This window comes from Stigmatopora argus, chromosome 5 (assembly GCF_051989625.1).
Source record: "Stigmatopora argus isolate UIUO_Sarg chromosome 5, RoL_Sarg_1.0, whole genome shotgun sequence".
Classification (NCBI taxonomy): domain Eukaryota; kingdom Metazoa; phylum Chordata; class Actinopteri; order Syngnathiformes; family Syngnathidae; genus Stigmatopora; species Stigmatopora argus.
In genome coordinates this window covers 11,994,324-12,013,404 of record NC_135391.1, presented here as the reverse complement: position 1 = coordinate 12,013,404, position 19,081 = coordinate 11,994,324, and the positions used below count along the sequence as shown (strand labels likewise).

The window sequence follows — 19,081 nt, the reverse complement described above, 5'->3', positions numbered from 1 at the left end:
AGCCAAGTGGCTAAGATGCAAGAGGCTGCTTATGATTTCAGCGCACTCTTTCTCGCCGCATATCCCTCGTGTAAGGATCTCCACGAGCACTGGCCAAACCATTGCATTTTTTGGGGTGTTTTTTTTCAGGGGGTGCGAACGAATTGATTTGTATTTAGTTCATTTCTATGAGAAACGTTGATTTGAGATACGAGTAAATCGACATACGAGCTCGGTCCCGGAACGCATTAAGCACTTATCTCAAAGTATGACCGTATCAAAAGGCAGTGCATATCCAATGATGATAAAAAGTTTGGTTCCCAAGAAAAAACCTCAATAGGTGAATTTACAAAGGGTTGTTACACAGCCCTTAAAAAACACAAAGGATATAAATAAGTACTATATTTTGAATTGGTCAAATGACGGTGAAATGGATTTGGCAAAAGCTTACATTTCTCGATATTTACTTGTACGGTAATTTTCTGCCTACACTTTGGAAATAGCATCATTTTTAGACCAGAGAAAAACATTTGCACAAATTGTGGACATAAACGCACTTTAAGGTTTTATTCGCAAAGTCAACTAAAGGGGAGAATGTGAAATCCTGCACAGCTTCCACCCGCTGCTGAATATTAATCAGTTGATGTCCCCAGTAACAAGCTGGCATCGAAGCTAAACAGATGATGGATGAAGGACCAACTGGCTATTGCTCTCTGCTCATCCCTCCTTTTCAACGACGTAGTACACTATTCTATTTATTAACGTTTTGGGTTATACTTTACTCCCCCTATTTCTTACACTGTGGTTTGTATTAAATGTCTACTTTTCTTTTCTCAAATGAATGCCCTTTAGAAATATCATCTTTCTTTGTTGTGCTGCATTTTCTTGTCCTGACTATCAAATTTGTGCTTAATTAGAAATGGCATTCTAACTGAAGAGGAAAGATCCACCAGTTAAACCAACAATAAAAAGTTGGCATTACGTTCCAATATTTACAGGAATACTTGTCGCCCACATCACGATTTGACCTCTACTGCCAATCGAAAGGCTTGACAGCATTTCACGTAGAAGAATTGAAGGCAACATTTAAAAAAAATCTGCCTTAAAATTCCCAACGACAGCAGTATATTACTTTAAAGACGTTTCCATCATGTTTTAGCTGCCTCACCCAGGGCCACAGATGACTCCCTGTGCCAAAGACAGAATTAAGTCCCTTAAATCTATTCCCCCCTTGAGTACTTCTGCTCGAAATAACACTTTTTGCTGTAATCCAATTCTAGCAAAGTAATATCTCATATTTCTTACTCACACAGACAATCAAAAAGTAGGCAGATGCCTTTGGGGTAAACTTGACGTAAAGAAATTAAAGTGAAGAGATTTTTTAAAAATGCTTAAGATGGACTTCACTGAGTTCACTGCATACCTGAAAAAAATTATTTGAATACTAATGGGATGCAGTTAATACAATCAGTATTCTAAGAAAGCTTATCTGCCTTGGCAAAAATATATTTTTTGTAGAGAAACAAAATGTACATGTTTTCAATATTTAATTAAAAACGATAGTTTAGTTATCACTGATATTAATTTTCTTTTTATTCTTCCCTGCATTGCTCCCGCAAACATGGTGACCACAAGTGACCCCATGGCTTAAAGAATGGAAGAAACCAAAGAATAAAAAGGGCAAAATTATACCCATTGGAGTCGTTAAAGGTCTGACCTTTCATTGCAAAGACTGCCTATTTTATTATTCCTTTTTGCGAGTGATGACTCATTACAGGTGAGTTTACTGTGGCATGTGGAATTCCTGAGAGTGATCCCTGACGCATATTTCAATCTCTGTGGGCGCTATCAGTTCGGATACTGGGAGCGAGATAGAACATTATGAGTTAGAGCAGTAAACAATCTTGATTGGTGGACAGTTGAGACTGCCAAGAGTGAGGGTGTCAGCGGTGGTGGTACACAAAGTCCTGCTTAGTCCAACTCAAAAGAGAAAGTACACCTTAATTTCTGCTCTAGTCCAATAAGCTTGTTTTAGACCCGAGATCTCCAAACCAGTCCTCAGGGACCACTGTGGTTCTTGGTTTCTGTTCCACCCGATCCAGCACAAACAGTTTAATCAATCAGGTTTCTGCCGAAACAAGCAGACCTGACTGCAATCAACAGATTACATTTGTACGACACCAGATTAAACAAAATAATCTTGTTTGGTTGAATTGAAATCCTGCAGCCGCTCCGGCCCTTTGTGGAATGGTTTGGAGACCTCTGTTTTAGACTTCTGGACTGATTAGAGAATTTGAATGGAGACCACTCAAATTCTCCTCACTTGGTTTTAAATTGAAGATTAATTTGCGACAAGAGGTGTAATTTCCATCTTAACAACAAGGCAAACATTAATTAAGTGATGAAGCTGAAGACTCAATTTTATTTTATTATTGAATGATTTTCAAATTATATGAAAATGAGTGGCGGCTCAGTGGCGCAAGGGGTTAGCGTGTTGGCCTTACTGCTCTGGGGTCCTGATTGTGGTTCCGAAAATGTGATAAGATGATGATGAGTAAAATGCTTTGATGAAATTACAAGCCTTTGTCCATGTGGATACAACCCAACTTTATCGTAGATCAAATTTAGATCTATGCTGCTTAATTTCGAAAGTGGGATATTCCGAAAATTCTAAAATTGATTTTTTCCAAGTTTGTGCAAACATCCAAAGCCTAACAGTATAATTAAGAAAAAGCACAGTACTTGTTTTGTCACGCTGAAAGGCAAATTTCCAAGTGTTCACTTTTGTCGACAGCTTACAAACATGTAAAATAACTTGATGGACCTTGTCCTAAGGCCCAAGCAGCTGCCTGTGTGCGTTGCTGTGTTATGCTTGCATTTACATAGGCGTGTAATTGTTGAATTTAGCAGTGTGTTCATTCATTACCGATTGCTTACCTCCATGGTCCCTCTCCTCATCTCTCTACATTAGCTCTGACAGTAATGACTTGCCAGGCCTAACCTCTTAACTGGCCTGATGCATGCCTGTGGCAAACTCACTCAGGCCATGCCGCTAAAATGGAAACATGCTTTCTTTCCCCCTTCGGCTCCCTTGCGACCTTCTCTCTCAGACATTTCTGGCAGACTAACAAGAAATTCAACAGAATATTGAAGTGTAATTTGCATAACGTAAAATTTACCCATCAGGCACAACCTTTTATAACCTTTAATAACATGGGAAGTAAAATAATAACCCGTTCATATTTTCAAGATGGTTAAATCTGTTTTGGGCCTCAAGAAGTTCTTAAGAGTGTTGCAATGATCTTCCTTGGTGTGTTCTGTACTCTTTTGTCTTTACATAAACATAGCCGTTGACCTAAACAAAAAAGAGAACATTCACCCATTTATTTTCCGAACCGCTTATCCATCGTGGGATATAGAGAACAGTCAAAATTTAAACTACTGCGCTCAGACAGAAGTTATATTCCCAATGAACAAATCAGTTTAAACTGAAAAATGTTTTGGCTTTGTGTCTGAAGCACAGTAGATTATATTTTTATGTTATCAGACATATGCTGCAGATTTGTGTGACATATTCACAAAGGACTGTTTTAGCCTCGCGAGCCCCTTTACCCTCAGTTTGTCCAGAGGGTGGAAAATATACACAAGTACAGCTATGTGATTCCTGACTGGACGGCAGAGATAAGCAAGCCCAAATAAATCTGCGCTCCTCCAAATGGGTTCCAGTGACAGTCCAAATAAAGAGGTTTTGGTTGGCCAACCAGATGACTGACATCTTGGTGCAGTTCCCGCCTCAATGAGCAGCGGATAAACCCCGGCTTAGACGACGCAATAATAGAGTCTAGGATGTACACATGGAGGCTGCGTGCTCAGAGTAAATTCGCATAAGGCCACACTAGAAGATTTGAAACAGTAGCTATACAAATACAGCACTCTACAAATACACACTGGACATTTACTGATGAAATAAAAAATGTGAAGCTAAATAATTCAAATATTTGCCATATAATGATTGTATCTTCAGAAATATTAAAAGATTCTGTGCCTTCAGACTAAAAGTAAAAAAAATACATTTTAGAGAAAAATAAATAGGTAATAAATAAGTTAATAAATAAATAAATGAATAAGCGGGTTGCTGAATATCTCTCTCTATCTATATCCCTAGCTCTCTATCTATCTCTCTGTCTCTCTCTATCTCTATATCTATCTATCTAAATCTCTATATCTATCTATAGCCATATATATCTATCTATATCTATATATGTGTATGTATGTTCGTGTGCGTTTGCGCGTGCACATATACATATGGTTGGTTTTAACATTCAGCCATTTCTTTTGTTAAAGAGACTGACAGCTGATGGGAGGAAGGATCTGCAGAAGCGCTCCTGCAATGAGGGTGGTGCAGTTTATTGCTGAAAGAGATTCGGGGGGACTCTACAAGCTCATGCAGGGGATGGGAGGTACTGTCCATGATGGACATCATCCTGGCCAGCATCCCCCTCTCTCCCACTTCCTCCACAGAGTCCAAAGGACAGTCCAGAACATAGCTGGCCCTCCTGACCACCAAGTAATGTTTTAATGAATACTATAGAATTATCGTGTTGTCCTGAGCTCCACATATAATTTATTCAGTGACCTCATCCATAGTTAAATGCCATTCACCAGGTCCGCCGTTTACAAAAGAGCAACAAAACTTATTCCAAAAACATATTCACATAGACCTCCGGCAATAATATAATTATAAGTGGAAGGTACAGAATTTAACAAGTATCAATGTTCTGTACATTCCTTGTGCGGCTGAGCCTTCAAATAATCTCTGTACAAGCCAGATTTGCCAATAAGAGACACGACAATCGTGATCCCTGACTATCATCCCATGTTTTACTTTGGAAACCACAAGCAAACTGAGGCTGGCACTGTCTACCTTTAATTGAACCTCATTCTCTGTAGTAGCTGGCGACCACACTGTCTCCTTGACCGTCTCTTTAACTCCAACATAATTATTCATTACAATATGCTAATTTGGAAAAGGTTGGAGTAAAGGGAATGAAAGGAATCCAAGATGGAAAGGTGAATGAATTTTTAGAGGTTTCTTTTTAGAGTGGAGAGATGTTATCTAATATCTAAGATTCTATCTTAGCTTGCAGACCTCAGTGCCTTTTTTAAAACCTGGCACGGCAACTTGAAATCATTCCAATCCATTACTGGCTTCAAAGAAAAGTAATCCAAAAGAGGCCAAAGTCTTTCATTGACTTCTACTAGCACAACAATGCTACTCCCAATGCAAATATAAATTATCTTAAGACCTCATCGTTTTCCTTGGCCAACTAGTACATGAATGAATAGAGTGCTCTGCAAGATTAGCAGAGTACAGTATTATTATTTCTTCAAGACACAATTAGTTGTAAACAATCAATCTTAATGATCAGTTAATCAATTAAAATAGCCATCCTTTGCAATGTAAATCTTCCCGTTTAAACGAAAGTAGAACATTTTGTGGGTCAAAATGTATTTTTTCTTAGGAATGGGATCAGGGATAAAATGAGCGAAGTCGATCAATGACAGAGGACTTTTAAACTACTACTTGCAATGTGCTCCTAAATGCCATCATTTGAGCAGAATCGGCCATCGAACCAGACTTAAGTGAAGGCATGCCATTACAGCTGCAGATATAAAACATTGAAACTGCTCCCATATCCTGTTGGAGGACCTAAAGAAACGGCTGTGCACACAAATTACATGTGTAACGTAAACACATGCACCCCGAGCAATCCGTTATTAATTAATGTGGTTATTCTAATCAAACTAGCCATGCCTAACTGCTGAGTTTGCACCTCCTCGGGTCATTCCCCTCGATACTTTTCAAATTTTTATGCACAACTATGACTAATTACCTTTGCAGTGAGGCACAACGTACAGAAGATGAGATTATGTATTTGGTTCTATATATATATGTAACTCTGGATGATGGTGGACATCTGCACTAGTCTTTGAACATTTTTTTCAGACACTGTACCTATGTAACACAAAAGTTGTTACACAAAATAATTAGATAAGATATAACCAGAGATTGATGGTACATGATTGGAAATGGTGCCTTGGATGGGATAATGAGATTGTATAAATTTGACATGAATCGATGCTTAAACATACAAAGAGAGATTGGAAAAATTTGTATTGTATACATTGGAGAAAATGCAAATATATGATGTATTACCATACTGTATTTCAACTCAATATACTACTTTATATAATCACATTTACTCAAGTGTGTTACTACAAAAGTCCATGATAATTTAACTTGTTTTATCTTAATATGACACAAAAAAACGTACACATTGATTGTTGTATTACTAATATAAATTCATAGTTTTGTGTCCTCCGATAGTTATATTGTTCTTAACCAGGCAAAAAATAATAATTTAACCCTTTTAATTAAATAAATACAGTTTAGTAGTGTGATTCAGTGCTTGTAAGAGGCACAATAAGCTCTGCCTATTGGGGATGTTGACATGTAATGATTTTACTGTCTGGAGTTTTGCTCTCCTAGTAATTCTAAGGCTTTTTTCTCTCCGTTGTTCAAGCCTTGTTCCACATTTCAAAAGCATGCGTGATATGTTTGTTCTATTGATTTTCCATGACAGTGAATTCACATTCTTGTTCCTCTTTATGGGACCTGTAATTGACTGCCAATCATTCAAAGGTCTACCTTCCCTTGTTCCTAAAAGTCCTATGAGAAAAACTCCTTTTCCCCACTTTTCATATTTAATTAAAAAAAAAAATCCCAAATTGCAGAAGTAGAGCTACAAGTGCCTCAGTTGGGTAATACAAAAGCAAGAGACAGTTTCACAATTATGTCAACAAGACAACAGAAAGCTGTTTTTATTCTTGCCTACATTTTAAAATTCTAACAAACTGTTATTTACTTCATAAGAATAATTTGGTCGGCACCCAAAAAAATAACTTCATCTTCCCAGGCCTTGCTAAACTCTTAACAATGTGTTAATAGGTCTCCAGGGTATCTCTAAATGATATTTGTTTTTGTTTAGGTTCTGTTTTGGGGGAGGTCGTAACATGTGGCACATGTTCCAGAACTCTGAGAAGTAGCCCTGGTGTACAAAAGCAATACGGGTAGGTTTCATTTGTTTTCCTTGTCCAAACAGGTTCCGCGGCCCGTTGAGAGCATGACAAAAAGTAATGTTTAAAATTTAATGAGTTCGCTTATGTTTTGTCCTCAAATGTTTTGCGGTGCGTTTGTCCCCAAATACATAATTAGTGAAAGGATGTGGGGCCTAAAGAGCTATAACTAAAGATCATTTGTCCTCAATTGAAACCCTGTTGACTAAATTTGTCAATACTAATTAAGTCTACTATTCAAACAAACTGTTGTAATTTGTATCCAATTTGAAGATATTTATATGCATTTCATATCTTACATTGCCAAAAATTTAGCTTTTGATTTTGTTGTCTTTGTACATTTATTTTTATGTTTGTAGATCACATTTTGTAAAATCTTTTGATTGGCTGGTAACAATTTCAAGATGTCACCTGCGACTCTTTACTGAGATATGCGCAGCATCTCTGGAACATTCATAAGGATAAGCGGAATGGAATATGAATGAATTAAAATCTGGTCATTTGGTGAGTATAGTTTACAAATGGTTAAATACTTTCTTTCAAAAAAATGTTGATTAGTTTTAATCAAAAAACACACTTTTTCAAATTATATAATTCTTGTAACAAAAAAGCATGTTAAGAACTATGCATTTTGTCTAAATATTAGCTACTTTCTTGGGGTATTGTAGGTTTTACCAAAAAAAAAATCAAAGCAGTGCCAGCGATTAATAACTGTTGGTTTTACTGCACTATACTGTGTGTATTCTACCTATGTACATATAAGCATAGTGTGTAATAAATAAAAATTAACTTACATCACAGGCACATGGCTCAGTTTTCAAACTGAGTTTGCAAAACCATTCATTCTTGAGCACCATTGCACTGACATGTATTATTCTAGACTGGCCGTCTAATCACAGAATGTGTGTCCTTAAACATTAAACAATCCGGGGGAAGGAAGCCCAGTTTTGATGGATGACATTGTGGCTTTGTGGCTGGTGTAAGAGGCCACCTCTTCATTTTCTACCTGCTTTTGTGAAGGATTGTCCATCTGGTCGATTTGAAGGCACTGATCCATCCTTGTCCTCCGCTGTGTTCCACATCAAACCCAAATGTCACTTTAACTTTGGGCCAGCACATGTCACTTAAGGGTGAGCATTTGCAAGCGTCATGCGGTGCGACCTCCATTGCACATTAAGACCCTGTTCTCCTGTTACCACTTATTCCTGTGGCCCTTTATGTCTGTGTATGTCCTTAAGAAATGCGAACAATGAATCACTAGGCTGCTCAGGTACACACACAAACACAATGACAGCAGTGTGTGCCACTCAGTGTGGCTGCAGATACAATTCTCCCAGGTTGGACACTTTTCTAAAAACGCAACTCCCCTAGAGCTCAACTTCTTTTCTTCCCCATTGTATTCAGGGTCCTGTCTGTCTAATGGACAAAAAGTCTCACATGAACCAGTGAAGCGCCTTTACCATTTTTAAGGGTGGGAGAATGCCCCACGACACCTTGTTATAATAAGTGGTAGGGAAATGAATGACTTACAGAATGAACGGTGGGGTAATGCCTCAACTGTGTGTGTAAAGGAGACATGGGTTCAAAATATGATAAAGATAGAAAATTCAAAATCAGGTTCGTAAGATTTCTTATAAGAAACTACCACAACTGGTGTAGAACAGTATACAATAATTTTAAATGCTGACTTCTCATCCTGATATTCACCCATTACATTACATTGTCCCAGCTCACTTCCAGCCTTAGATTTTGAATATTGGTCAAAAGTCTTGTTTCACTCTAACTAAAAAAATTAAAAGAGCAAACCATATTAATACCTCTCCGTCATCAAAACCAAATATTTAAAAAAAATGCCTTTGAGCAGGAGTAATTGTTCTAACGATGCTTGTGGTGCTGCAATTCAAACTAGATGATATGGCAATTTTCCAAATCCTAATAATCAGTAAATGTACATTGAGTATTGGGAAGTTTCTCCTTTATGCTAAAAACGCTTTTGGCAGCTTTGTGAGCATCCTGATTTGTGGATAAAATAAAGTGGTGAAAATATGATACAGACATATTGCCCAGACCTTTAATGGATGCTCCCACTCACTAGTGAGTGGCCTTAAATACACACTTTGAGCCTGGCGGTCCCCACCTCAATCTGTGCAACATATTGTAACATATGGCCGCTTTTTACGATGACTGTCCAGTTGCTTCCACCAGCCAATATCGGCTAGTTTAGGAGTGAGGATACACCATCTGTCAAAAAATGAATAGCTGCTGTAGTTTAATATGATTTGGGGACATTTCAGAGGAAAACATTGCTCATAAAAAATGGTTAAAGATGGAAAAGTATATAGTATCAAAGAGGGAAATTGTCATTTAGGTAATGTTTGGATAATTTGTTGTTGGCTAAGAAAGAGGTAAAAAAAGTAAAAAATAATTATTCATTTCAATACTCAGATATATAGATATATCTATCTATATCTCAGCTGCAGTTTTTTTTTATGATTTACAAATAAAATAGATTTGAGGTACTGAAGATACTGAAGGTCTAATGAGAAGGCTTGGCAGACATAGAGCTCTGCAGTGAAACCGTTTAACAAGTATCTCGAGGGTTTCTGAACACTTGCAAAACTTTTAGTGGCTGAGTTTTATAGATGATGCTTGCAAGTCTTGAAATGAAAGACATTTAAATTTCTATGCGTGTTTGCTTGTTGATAGAATTAAATGAATGATATGGCCAAAGATTTTCTATAACCATTGCAGATGCATATCTGGAAAGGGTGTTTGGATGGATGGATGAATGGATGTTTATTTTAATCACCCATTCACTGTAAAATGATTAAAGTTGTTAGTAAATATCAAACATTTAACTAATAGGTCCTTTATTTGGTTTTGTCTTTCCTCAAAATCCAGGGGAATAATGTTTATTTTAGGAAGGCATCAATTTGTGAATAACTTCTGTTACTTAGTAAGTTTTTCTTTTCCAACAATCCCGATGATGTTGTGACCTGACCTACATGAGTTAAGGCTATTTTTGGAGTTCTATTTGCATGCGTGATGCCGCACCTACAGGGAGGCAAGGTAGTGTTCTCATCAGAAGACAGGACCACACGTACAGAAACAATCCTAATTACCGTGAACAGAGTCAGGTCATCTGTGCCCTACCGGTGAGAATAGTTTGTCTTGCAGTTCGCATTACGCAGCATGTCTGTCGGCACCTCATTATGCACACATCATTCATCGTCGAAACGAGGAAGTCAGTGTATAGGCACAGCTAATCTTGCATGAACTTTATATGATCTTTGTATTCACATAACCAGGTCCAAGAAGGCCTAAACCGGCCCTGGCGCAAGATCTGCAGTCTTGTGGTTAATACTCATGCACATTTGTAAATTTCAAAGGTTTACTTTTGGTATATAAAGTGTGATAAACTGAATGTGCTTTATAGCAAATAGGACATTTGATATTTATTGTAATAACTATTGCTTCGCACAAATGACTGTGTAGCAATCAGATCCTCTAACCCACGTGTCAAAGTGGCGTCCTGAGGGCCAAATCTGGCCCGCCGCATCATTTTGTGTGGCCCGGAAAGTAAATCATGAGTGCCAACTTTCTGTTTTAGGATCAAATTCAAATGAAGATTATAGATGTATAATATATTTCCTGATTTTCCCCTTTTTAAATCAATAATTGCAATTTTTTATCCATTTTTTTCTTTTGGTGTTTTTAGGTCAAAAAGCATTTTGTAAAATCTAAAAATAAATATAAAAATATTTTCGGTTTTCCACCTTAATGTTGAATATAATTTAAAAAAATGTTTCCATTTGAAATGAAAAACAAATGATTATTAGATGTTTTCCCTTACTAAGACAAAAATTCAAATAAATTGTTTTATATCCATAAAAAAAAACGGAATATTTAGGGCTTTTGATCCAGTTCTTATAATCTTATAATAAAATGGTCCGGCCCACATGAAATCGAGTTGATGTTATTGCGGCCCGCGAACAAACCCGAGTTTGACATCCTTGCTCTAACCTGTTAGATTGTGTTAAACCTCAAGTTGAATACCAAACCTGAATCATTCCATTGGAAAGAAAAATATCTGGATATAACAAAACATTTTTCTCTAGGGAAAAATAACTGGGGAAAAACACACACAGACGTAATGAAGACACAGAGAAACTGATGCATTCTCCGAGTACAAATTGCCCGACAACACAAAAAAGATCCATAAATCGAAGCAAAACAATGAAGATTTGTCATTTTCACTGGCTATGCAAGCATTTCATATTCCAAGTATGATCGAAAACCTATTAATAAGAGGTACAATTTAACAAAACATTTAAATGTTTTCAACAAAGTAGAAACAGTGTTTCCCGGACTTGTTTTAGCTGAAGCGTAAACTGTATATTTACAGGAGTTAACTCTCACACCATAACTGCAAACATTCTGTAATGTTTTAAAATATTTATCAATTCAATGTATTGTTTGAGAAATGGTCACACAATGCCTCTGTTGTTATTGGCTTTCTATTTAAGTCAGACCATTTGAAATGAATTCGTACAAATTAATTGGTTGCATATGTAGTGAAATCATTTGCAACTCTGTATTCTCTCACTTTATGAGATTTTTCAAATGATCCACTGCGATCAAACAAGTGATTACAAAGTTAAATAAATAATCCATTGTGTTTGATTGCAATTACTAAATCACGGTATGCTTTGGTGTGCCAGCGTGTTTTCATTTATTGCCTTTGTACATAATTGATTAGTAAATTTGAGGAGTAGTGCTGTTAATAATTCATGGGGAATTTTACATGCTGGGGAGTGAGTTATTGTGCTTTTGTAGACTTATTCATCTCAATATTGAATAATGAGCCCTGTGGCATAATGGCGCGGAGAGTTTGTGGAGTTTTTTCGGGTATATTATCCTCGGATTCAAATTCACTTCGGTCATGCAACTGATCCTTTCAAGTTGTCAACTTCTATCCAATTTAGAACCCCAAAAAGCATCACAATAAAAATTAGCGAGCACAGGTGCTATGGTTAAACTCCCCCGACACCACTATTTATCTGCTGTAAGTAAGCTATCTATACAGTAAGCTGTTATTTATGATGAGGCCCGTGAGACTTATGGGATCTAAATAGCTTCTTGCTTATTATTGCCATAATGCGCATTAAAGCGATAAAGCCAGCTGTGCATAGGCCCACGGTGGGTTGGCTAATACATATTCACGAGGATGAGAGAGTCAGAATTGCTTAGCTGTCAGTACATTAATACCTGATATATCTCACTATGTCTCTTGTGAGAGATTAGAGCACTCATATGTGAGATGAGCTACTAAAATTTGCTCTGTACTCTACAGTGCTATATGTCTACTTTCTCTACAAACAATTACACCAGACTAGACATTGACTTATTTGATCAAGTAAAAGTGCTCTTTCTTACATTTGGTCTCCATACATGTTAAAAATCAAACAACTACACTTTAAGGGGGGAGTTTGCGGTGTTAAAATATTAGCAATATACGATACACATAAATGTAGCCCTGAAAGCCACAAATGTAAATCTGACTATTTTGTAATGGAGTGCTACTTTGTCACCAAAAGTTCTATTCTTGGTATGCACATTCATGCATCTTCCATAATGCTTATCGACCCAATGTTTGCATATAAATGCTAAAGCCTATTCCATCTTATTATGCGCACGAGGCAGTGTAAACCTTGAACTGGTGGCCAGCCAATTGCCATGACACATAAAGACCACCTTTAAAGCTCATAATCACAGAGATAGAAAATTTAGTGTAAAATCTCTTTTGCACACATTTTTGGGGATGTGGGAGGAAACATTAACAAAATACTGTTATAGTCAAAATCAGTTAAGGCCAGATTATTGGATATCTCCAAAAGATGATGTGGCGAGAAAGAGTAATTAGGTCACAAGTTGGGGTAGTTATAATTATCTTAATTTCTATTATAGGCTAAATCATTCCTCGTGTCGTAATGTTTATCAATTAAGATTCAGACTTTTTAATCATAGATCAAAATCTGTTTCTATTATAAAATAAAAAATAAAAAAAATTGAATTAACTGTATATTGGTGTTACATTTACAACAAAGCCTCTGTAAAGTAGAATTGACAAAATGTGCATAGATAAGGCAAATGGCTTTGATGCAAAAGTGTGTCAACAAGGACTGTAATAGTTTGTTGCGGATCAATGAAGCACACTGTTATGAGCAACAACTAGACCATAATTGGACAATGACAAACAAAGCATCGACTCCCATCATTAACAGTGTTTGTTACTGAATTAAATCTGAAAGTAAAATGGGGGCATCTTTAATTAAATGTAGGCTTAAATGAATAAAATGAAAACTTTAAAATTACAGTTTTTTGTACTTTGGTAATTTAACACAAAAATGAAACCAACAAATATATTGAGCTATATATTTATTTTCTACTGTATCTGTACATAGGATTTAAAGGGCAATTGAAAAGCAACTCCCTATGATAATATACTTGACATTTATTCTTGTTTTAATGTCTTATTGCATTTTTGTGTGTATGTATGTTTTCTTTTCTAATTCTAACAAACAGGGTTGGACATTCTACCCTACAAGAACATGCCCACTTTGCGCCCAAGTGCCAAGATGGTAGAGAACGATTACAGATGAAGTGATATCTGACCTGCCGCTTCTAACTTTCTTCTTCTGCCCCATCTACCATCAAACTGAGGTGAAAACAATAAGGTGCAACTTCTCCACATTTCAATCCTACTGGAAAAGTTCCTCCCTCAGCAGCTGCCGTCGAAATACTTTATCGTGTTATCGAACAGCGACTATTTATGGGGAGGGGAGTCATCAGTCTATAGGCTTCACACTTCATCAAGGTAGGATAACACAGAGCCAAACTGTGTTTTTTACACTAGAAATACAGTCCATAAATCCATTTGCAGTGCCTATGAGAACAGTTACTTGCTTTTTATAACTTTAAGTGTTCATCAACAAACGGTAGTTGTTGTATAGAAAAATATGCTTTTCACTAGATTTACACTTCGATCTCAATCTAAGAGAGTGACCACATCTTCCATAGCCATTCAGTGCCTCAGCTTCCCTGGAGGCTACATGTCAGCACTATTCAAGTGGGCCCACTTCTTGTCAAATGTCAAATACCTTCATGGGCGATACATTCATGTCTCTTCACCTGTCACATTTCCCAATTTCATTTACACAAAATGGATTTACAGTAGGCTGGAAAACCAGTCTGACGTTCACGATAGACAAATCACAGCACGCAAGATGAGACTTTGTGAGCGACGGTGAATCTTTTTACACTCCTGGGAGTTTTGCGTTCTTGTCTTTATTGCAGTATATCCGATGAAGAGGCTCCTGTAGGAAACTCGATGGCACTTTTATTCACAGTCATACTTTTTTCTCAACGTAAAACGTATTTCGATGTGCAACAGAGCCTCAAACTATGCATATATGCTCCGACTTTCTGTCAAAAGGACTCAGAGGGAGATCTAACTGCACAAATCTTTTGAATGGACTTTTGGCAGTTGTTCCTTTTTCAAAAACAAGAACTGTAGATGACAAAACAGTATGTAGTCCTCAGTTTTTCGCACAAGAATGGCAGTTATTGGGATGCAGGCCATTATTGTTTGACACCTCGACATTGACAAAAAGTAACAGCATGAGTTGAGTCCATTTACGTAACATTTGTGCTTCTGTGATTGGTTTCTCCAGATTATGTCAGTGCTTCAGCCCCACCACTAGCATCGGATCAACATTCACTCACACACTCGTACCTAGGGGCAATTTAGAGTGTTCAACCAGCCTACTTAAACGTGTTTTTGGGATGTGGCAGGAAACTGAAATGCCCAAAGAAAACCCACGCTGAACTGAATTGTTCACATTGCAGACCTTTTCCATTGTCCAGCTGTACATCCGGCATGGCAGTTGTTGCTTTTGACAGCACTTGATTTTGTCTGTGGCGGCATTTGAAAAAAAAGCCCTAGAAAAATACAGAAGTCACCCGTAAAGCTAATACTATGGATCCTCAGATATATAAAAGATTTTATTTGACGTTTAAGCAACATTCTTTTCAGAAACATTTGGTTTAATGTAAATTCGCCCCACTTCCAGTGCAATTGCCACATATAGTGAGAAAGAGCACTGTACTGCACCTTTTATAATACCTACGTGCTTTTATGTCATATTTTTGTTTTAAAAAAAGCATCCCTGACTATCTGTGTTGTTCAGTGACGTCGCAAGCGCTGAACCTTGTAGTCCCAGAGTGCCTCATTAGCTGTTGCCATTTCAGCTCTTCTCTCTGTGTTAATCACCTTAGTCGATCACTTCTGTCCAATCCGTACCATGTTGGTGATTAAAAGCGAAAAGGCCTATCTTGTGAGCACTTGCACGTGCAGGCATTTAGTCGGTGTGTCGATTAGTGGGGCAGCAGGTGGGACAAAAAAAATGTTATCCATGAAAAAATATATATACATAGTGTGTGTGTGTATAATTTTTTAAAGCTTAGTTTCAATCTTAAAGGCTGACACTTTCTGTTCCCATATCTAAATTGAGAATGTGAGCTCTTAATCAAACATGTATGGGTTTTTTTTATCTCTAAACACTCAACTTTGTAGCAGCACCACGCGGTTATCTCCTACAGAAGGACACGTGCCGTGCTGGTCAAGGGCAGTTCTCTCACTTTATCCTTGATCATGGAGCTTTCCCCAGCGAACGCAGCTGACCCTCAGTGCAAATGTAGATGAGCGAACAGCTCATGCCAAATCCATCACATGACCTTTGCTCTCACTGGCTCAACAGCATAAAATATTGTTTTAGCTATTGTTTTTTCCTGTGCTTTTTTTAATGATAGATTTATTTGTTTTGTTTCTTGCATCTCATTCTCTCATTATAGCTATACAATGTATAGGTAGCCATTTTGCTTAAAAATAATGACCATGTATAACAAGGCTTTTTTATTTTAAAAAATGACCATGTACATGGTCATTTTAAAAAAGCCTTACTATACATGGTCATTTTAAAAAAGCCTTACTATACATGGTCATTTTTTAAGAAAAAAGCCTTACTAAACATGGTCATTTTTTAAGAAAAAAAGCCTCACTAAACATGGTCATTTTTTAAGAAAAAAGGCTTACTATACATGGTCATTTTTTTAAGAAAAAAGCCTTACGATACATGGTCATTTTTAAAGAATCAAAGCCTTACTATACATGGTCATTTTTAAAGAATCAAAGCCTTACTATACATGGTCATTATTTAAGAAAAAAGTCTTACTATACATGGTCATTTTTTTAAGAATCAAAGCCTTATGATACATGTTCATTTTTTTAAGAAAAAGCCTTACTATATATGGTCATTCTTTAAGAAGAAAGCCTTACTATACATGGTCATTCTTTAAGAATAAAGCCTTACTATAGATCAGTGGTGTCAAACATACGGCCCGCGGGCCGAAACCGGCCCCCAAGGAGGTTCGATCAGGCCCGCAGGATAATTTGAAAGTGGAAAAAATGCATAAAAGACATGGAATTAATATTTTTAATTCACTGCAATTCATGGATTATCCGCTAAGGGGCGCACTCTTTCCATCAGAGTAGAAGACAAGCCGCATCACTGAGACAGACTGAAAACAGCAGCAACTCCATAAATTTTCAGTATGTATTGTATGTGTATGTATGTTTCATGTATGAATTTTACAGATTTACAGGACAGGCGAACAATTTCTTCATTACACATTTAAAATCACTCTCCTTAGTTTGTAAGGTGCACGCAGGGATTACATTTAGATTTTCATACCTGTCAATTTATACGTTTTTCCCGTATTTTATACGTTTTTTGATCACTTCAAATTGTGTACGCCGTATAACAACTTTTGTACGGGATTTTTTTTAAGTACGTTTTTTGTAAAACGGATCTCGTTTTACGCATTTCGGCTCTAATCCGGATTGTCTCGGTCACTGGTAGCAGACGAAAACGTCATCGTCAACTGCTAATACTGTCATGCTTTAAGCATGATATGCGCACACGCATTCCCCTTTCACACGAAACAGGAAATGATTAAATCATTTCCTGTTTCGTTATTTAAGCAGCTATGAGTCATAGCGCTTGGGTCCGAATACATTCACGGTCGCGTCACGACAACGCGACGCGACCATAACACTTTTACGTGCCCCTATGTGAGTAAATATGTGCCGCGTTGCATTTGTACGGTTTTCTATTGCTTAATACGGGGAATTCCAATCATTAATACGGGGAGGAATTGGCCCAGGTAGACAGGTATGTATATAGTAAGGCTTTTTTTTTTTTTTAAAAAACGACATAGTATAGTAAGGCTTTTTTTCCTAAAAAACGACATAGTATAGTAAGGCTTTTTTTTCCTAAAAAACGACATAGTATAGTAAAGTTTTTTTCCTAAAAAAACGACATAGTGTATATAGTAAGGCTTTTTTTCTTTAAAAAAAACGACATAGTATAGTAAGGCTTTTTTTCTTAAAATACGACATAGTATATAGTAAGGCTTTTTAATTTGTAAAAAATGACCATGTATACTAAGGCTTTTTTCTTTAAAAAATGACCATGTATAGTAAGGCTTTTTATTTTTTTAAAATGACCATGCAAAGTAAGGCTTTTTATATAAAAAAAAAAAAACGAACACACTCTTTTACAGCATCAAGACTACAAAAATGGCGACTATAGTACGTCATCTTCCAAACATGGTCATTGAGTCGGGAGAACAAATCACCTCCTATGGGCGTGGTTACGCCCATTGGTGACGCAGGTGCTTAAATTATGTACTTGCGCAGCATCGCGCCCTTAGACGCAGCCATTTCCACGCCGTCGGTCGAACGACTAGCACCCAAACGAGGTAAGCCCTAGACTAGAGCAATTTACTGGCCTATGTGCATTTTTAACACCCTACCGGGAGATTTTTTTAGGAATCAATTGAGCCAAAACGCCAACAAATCTGTTAGTTTATTGCCAGGTCGAACACACCGTCGACATTTGAAGTATGGGCTCCTTGGCATGTCACTAGCTAGCTTAGCATTAGCCTCACGACATTTGGCTTCAAAAGTATTTTGTCCGTATTCTCTCCATTATTGAGTCGTGGGGGAAGACTTCATTTTATCAAACAAAGCCGAGATATCAACGGTCAGTTTGCCAGGTGAAGGTGTGTTGAATGTAATGATAATTTTCACTGCGCTTGCTAAACGCCCTTTTCCAATTTGTAATTCTGTTTTAAAACAAAAATCATTTATACAAAAATTGTCAAGCCGACTTTTTCCCTAGCTTTTAACATCAGTCTGTATATTGAATCGCTTTGTCTGGAAAGGGGAAATTAGCACCGAGCACTCACTAACTTATTTTCATTCTTTATCTTGATAATTTACTTGAAGATTTCTCTTTCCTGTAATAATTGTTTGCACTTCCCAAATAGCTTGGTTAAATCAAGATGAACCTGTTCCCGTGTGTCCAGAACCATGCACACCCTTGAGGGGAGAGGAGACTGGGCCAAGGTATCAAGGTAATACTAATTAGCCCATCCCCCCCCCCCCCCCCCCCCCCAAAAAAAAAACACCTAAACCTATCTGTTGAATCTCCAGTCTCTGTATATGATAACTTTTGCTCTATTTTTTTGCATGCACCAGGTCCATGGTGATGTCCAGACCCTGGAGGACCAGGTGATCTTCCCAGGTTGCCCACTTGAAGATGATGCATCGTCTCTGAACTCTGCTCTGAGGTTAATACCGTATTTTCACGCCTATTTGGCGCATCGTTTCTTACGCCGCAGTGTCAGTAACGAGTGCTATTTCTGTATTTTAGACGCACTATTTCGTCAGACGCACATATATTTCATATGGATTAAGATCGAAATGCGATAGCACCTTGTTTCCGGGTTATATTGTAATGTATCCAAGTCAAAACATTTCAATCTCACATTATTTTATTGA

At 37.2% G+C, this 19,081-nt stretch overlaps 1 protein-coding gene across 1 annotated transcript in view; it reads left to right on the top strand.

Annotated features, from left to right (window-relative positions):
* LOC144074626 (uncharacterized) overlaps nt 1-19,081 on the top strand; it is a 282,179-nt gene that overhangs the window by 13,606 nt on the left and 249,492 nt on the right. The window contains exons 2-6 of the mRNA XM_077601147.1: nt 7,029-7,110; nt 13,702-13,993; nt 17,800-17,997; nt 18,568-18,663; nt 18,771-18,870. Of these exons, the coding sequence (XP_077457273.1) occupies nt 17,922-17,997; nt 18,568-18,663; nt 18,771-18,870 (272 nt within the window). The 5' untranslated portion in view covers nt 7,029-7,110; nt 13,702-13,993; nt 17,800-17,921. The remainder of the gene's footprint in view (nt 1-7,028; nt 7,111-13,701; nt 13,994-17,799; nt 17,998-18,567; nt 18,664-18,770; nt 18,871-19,081) is intronic.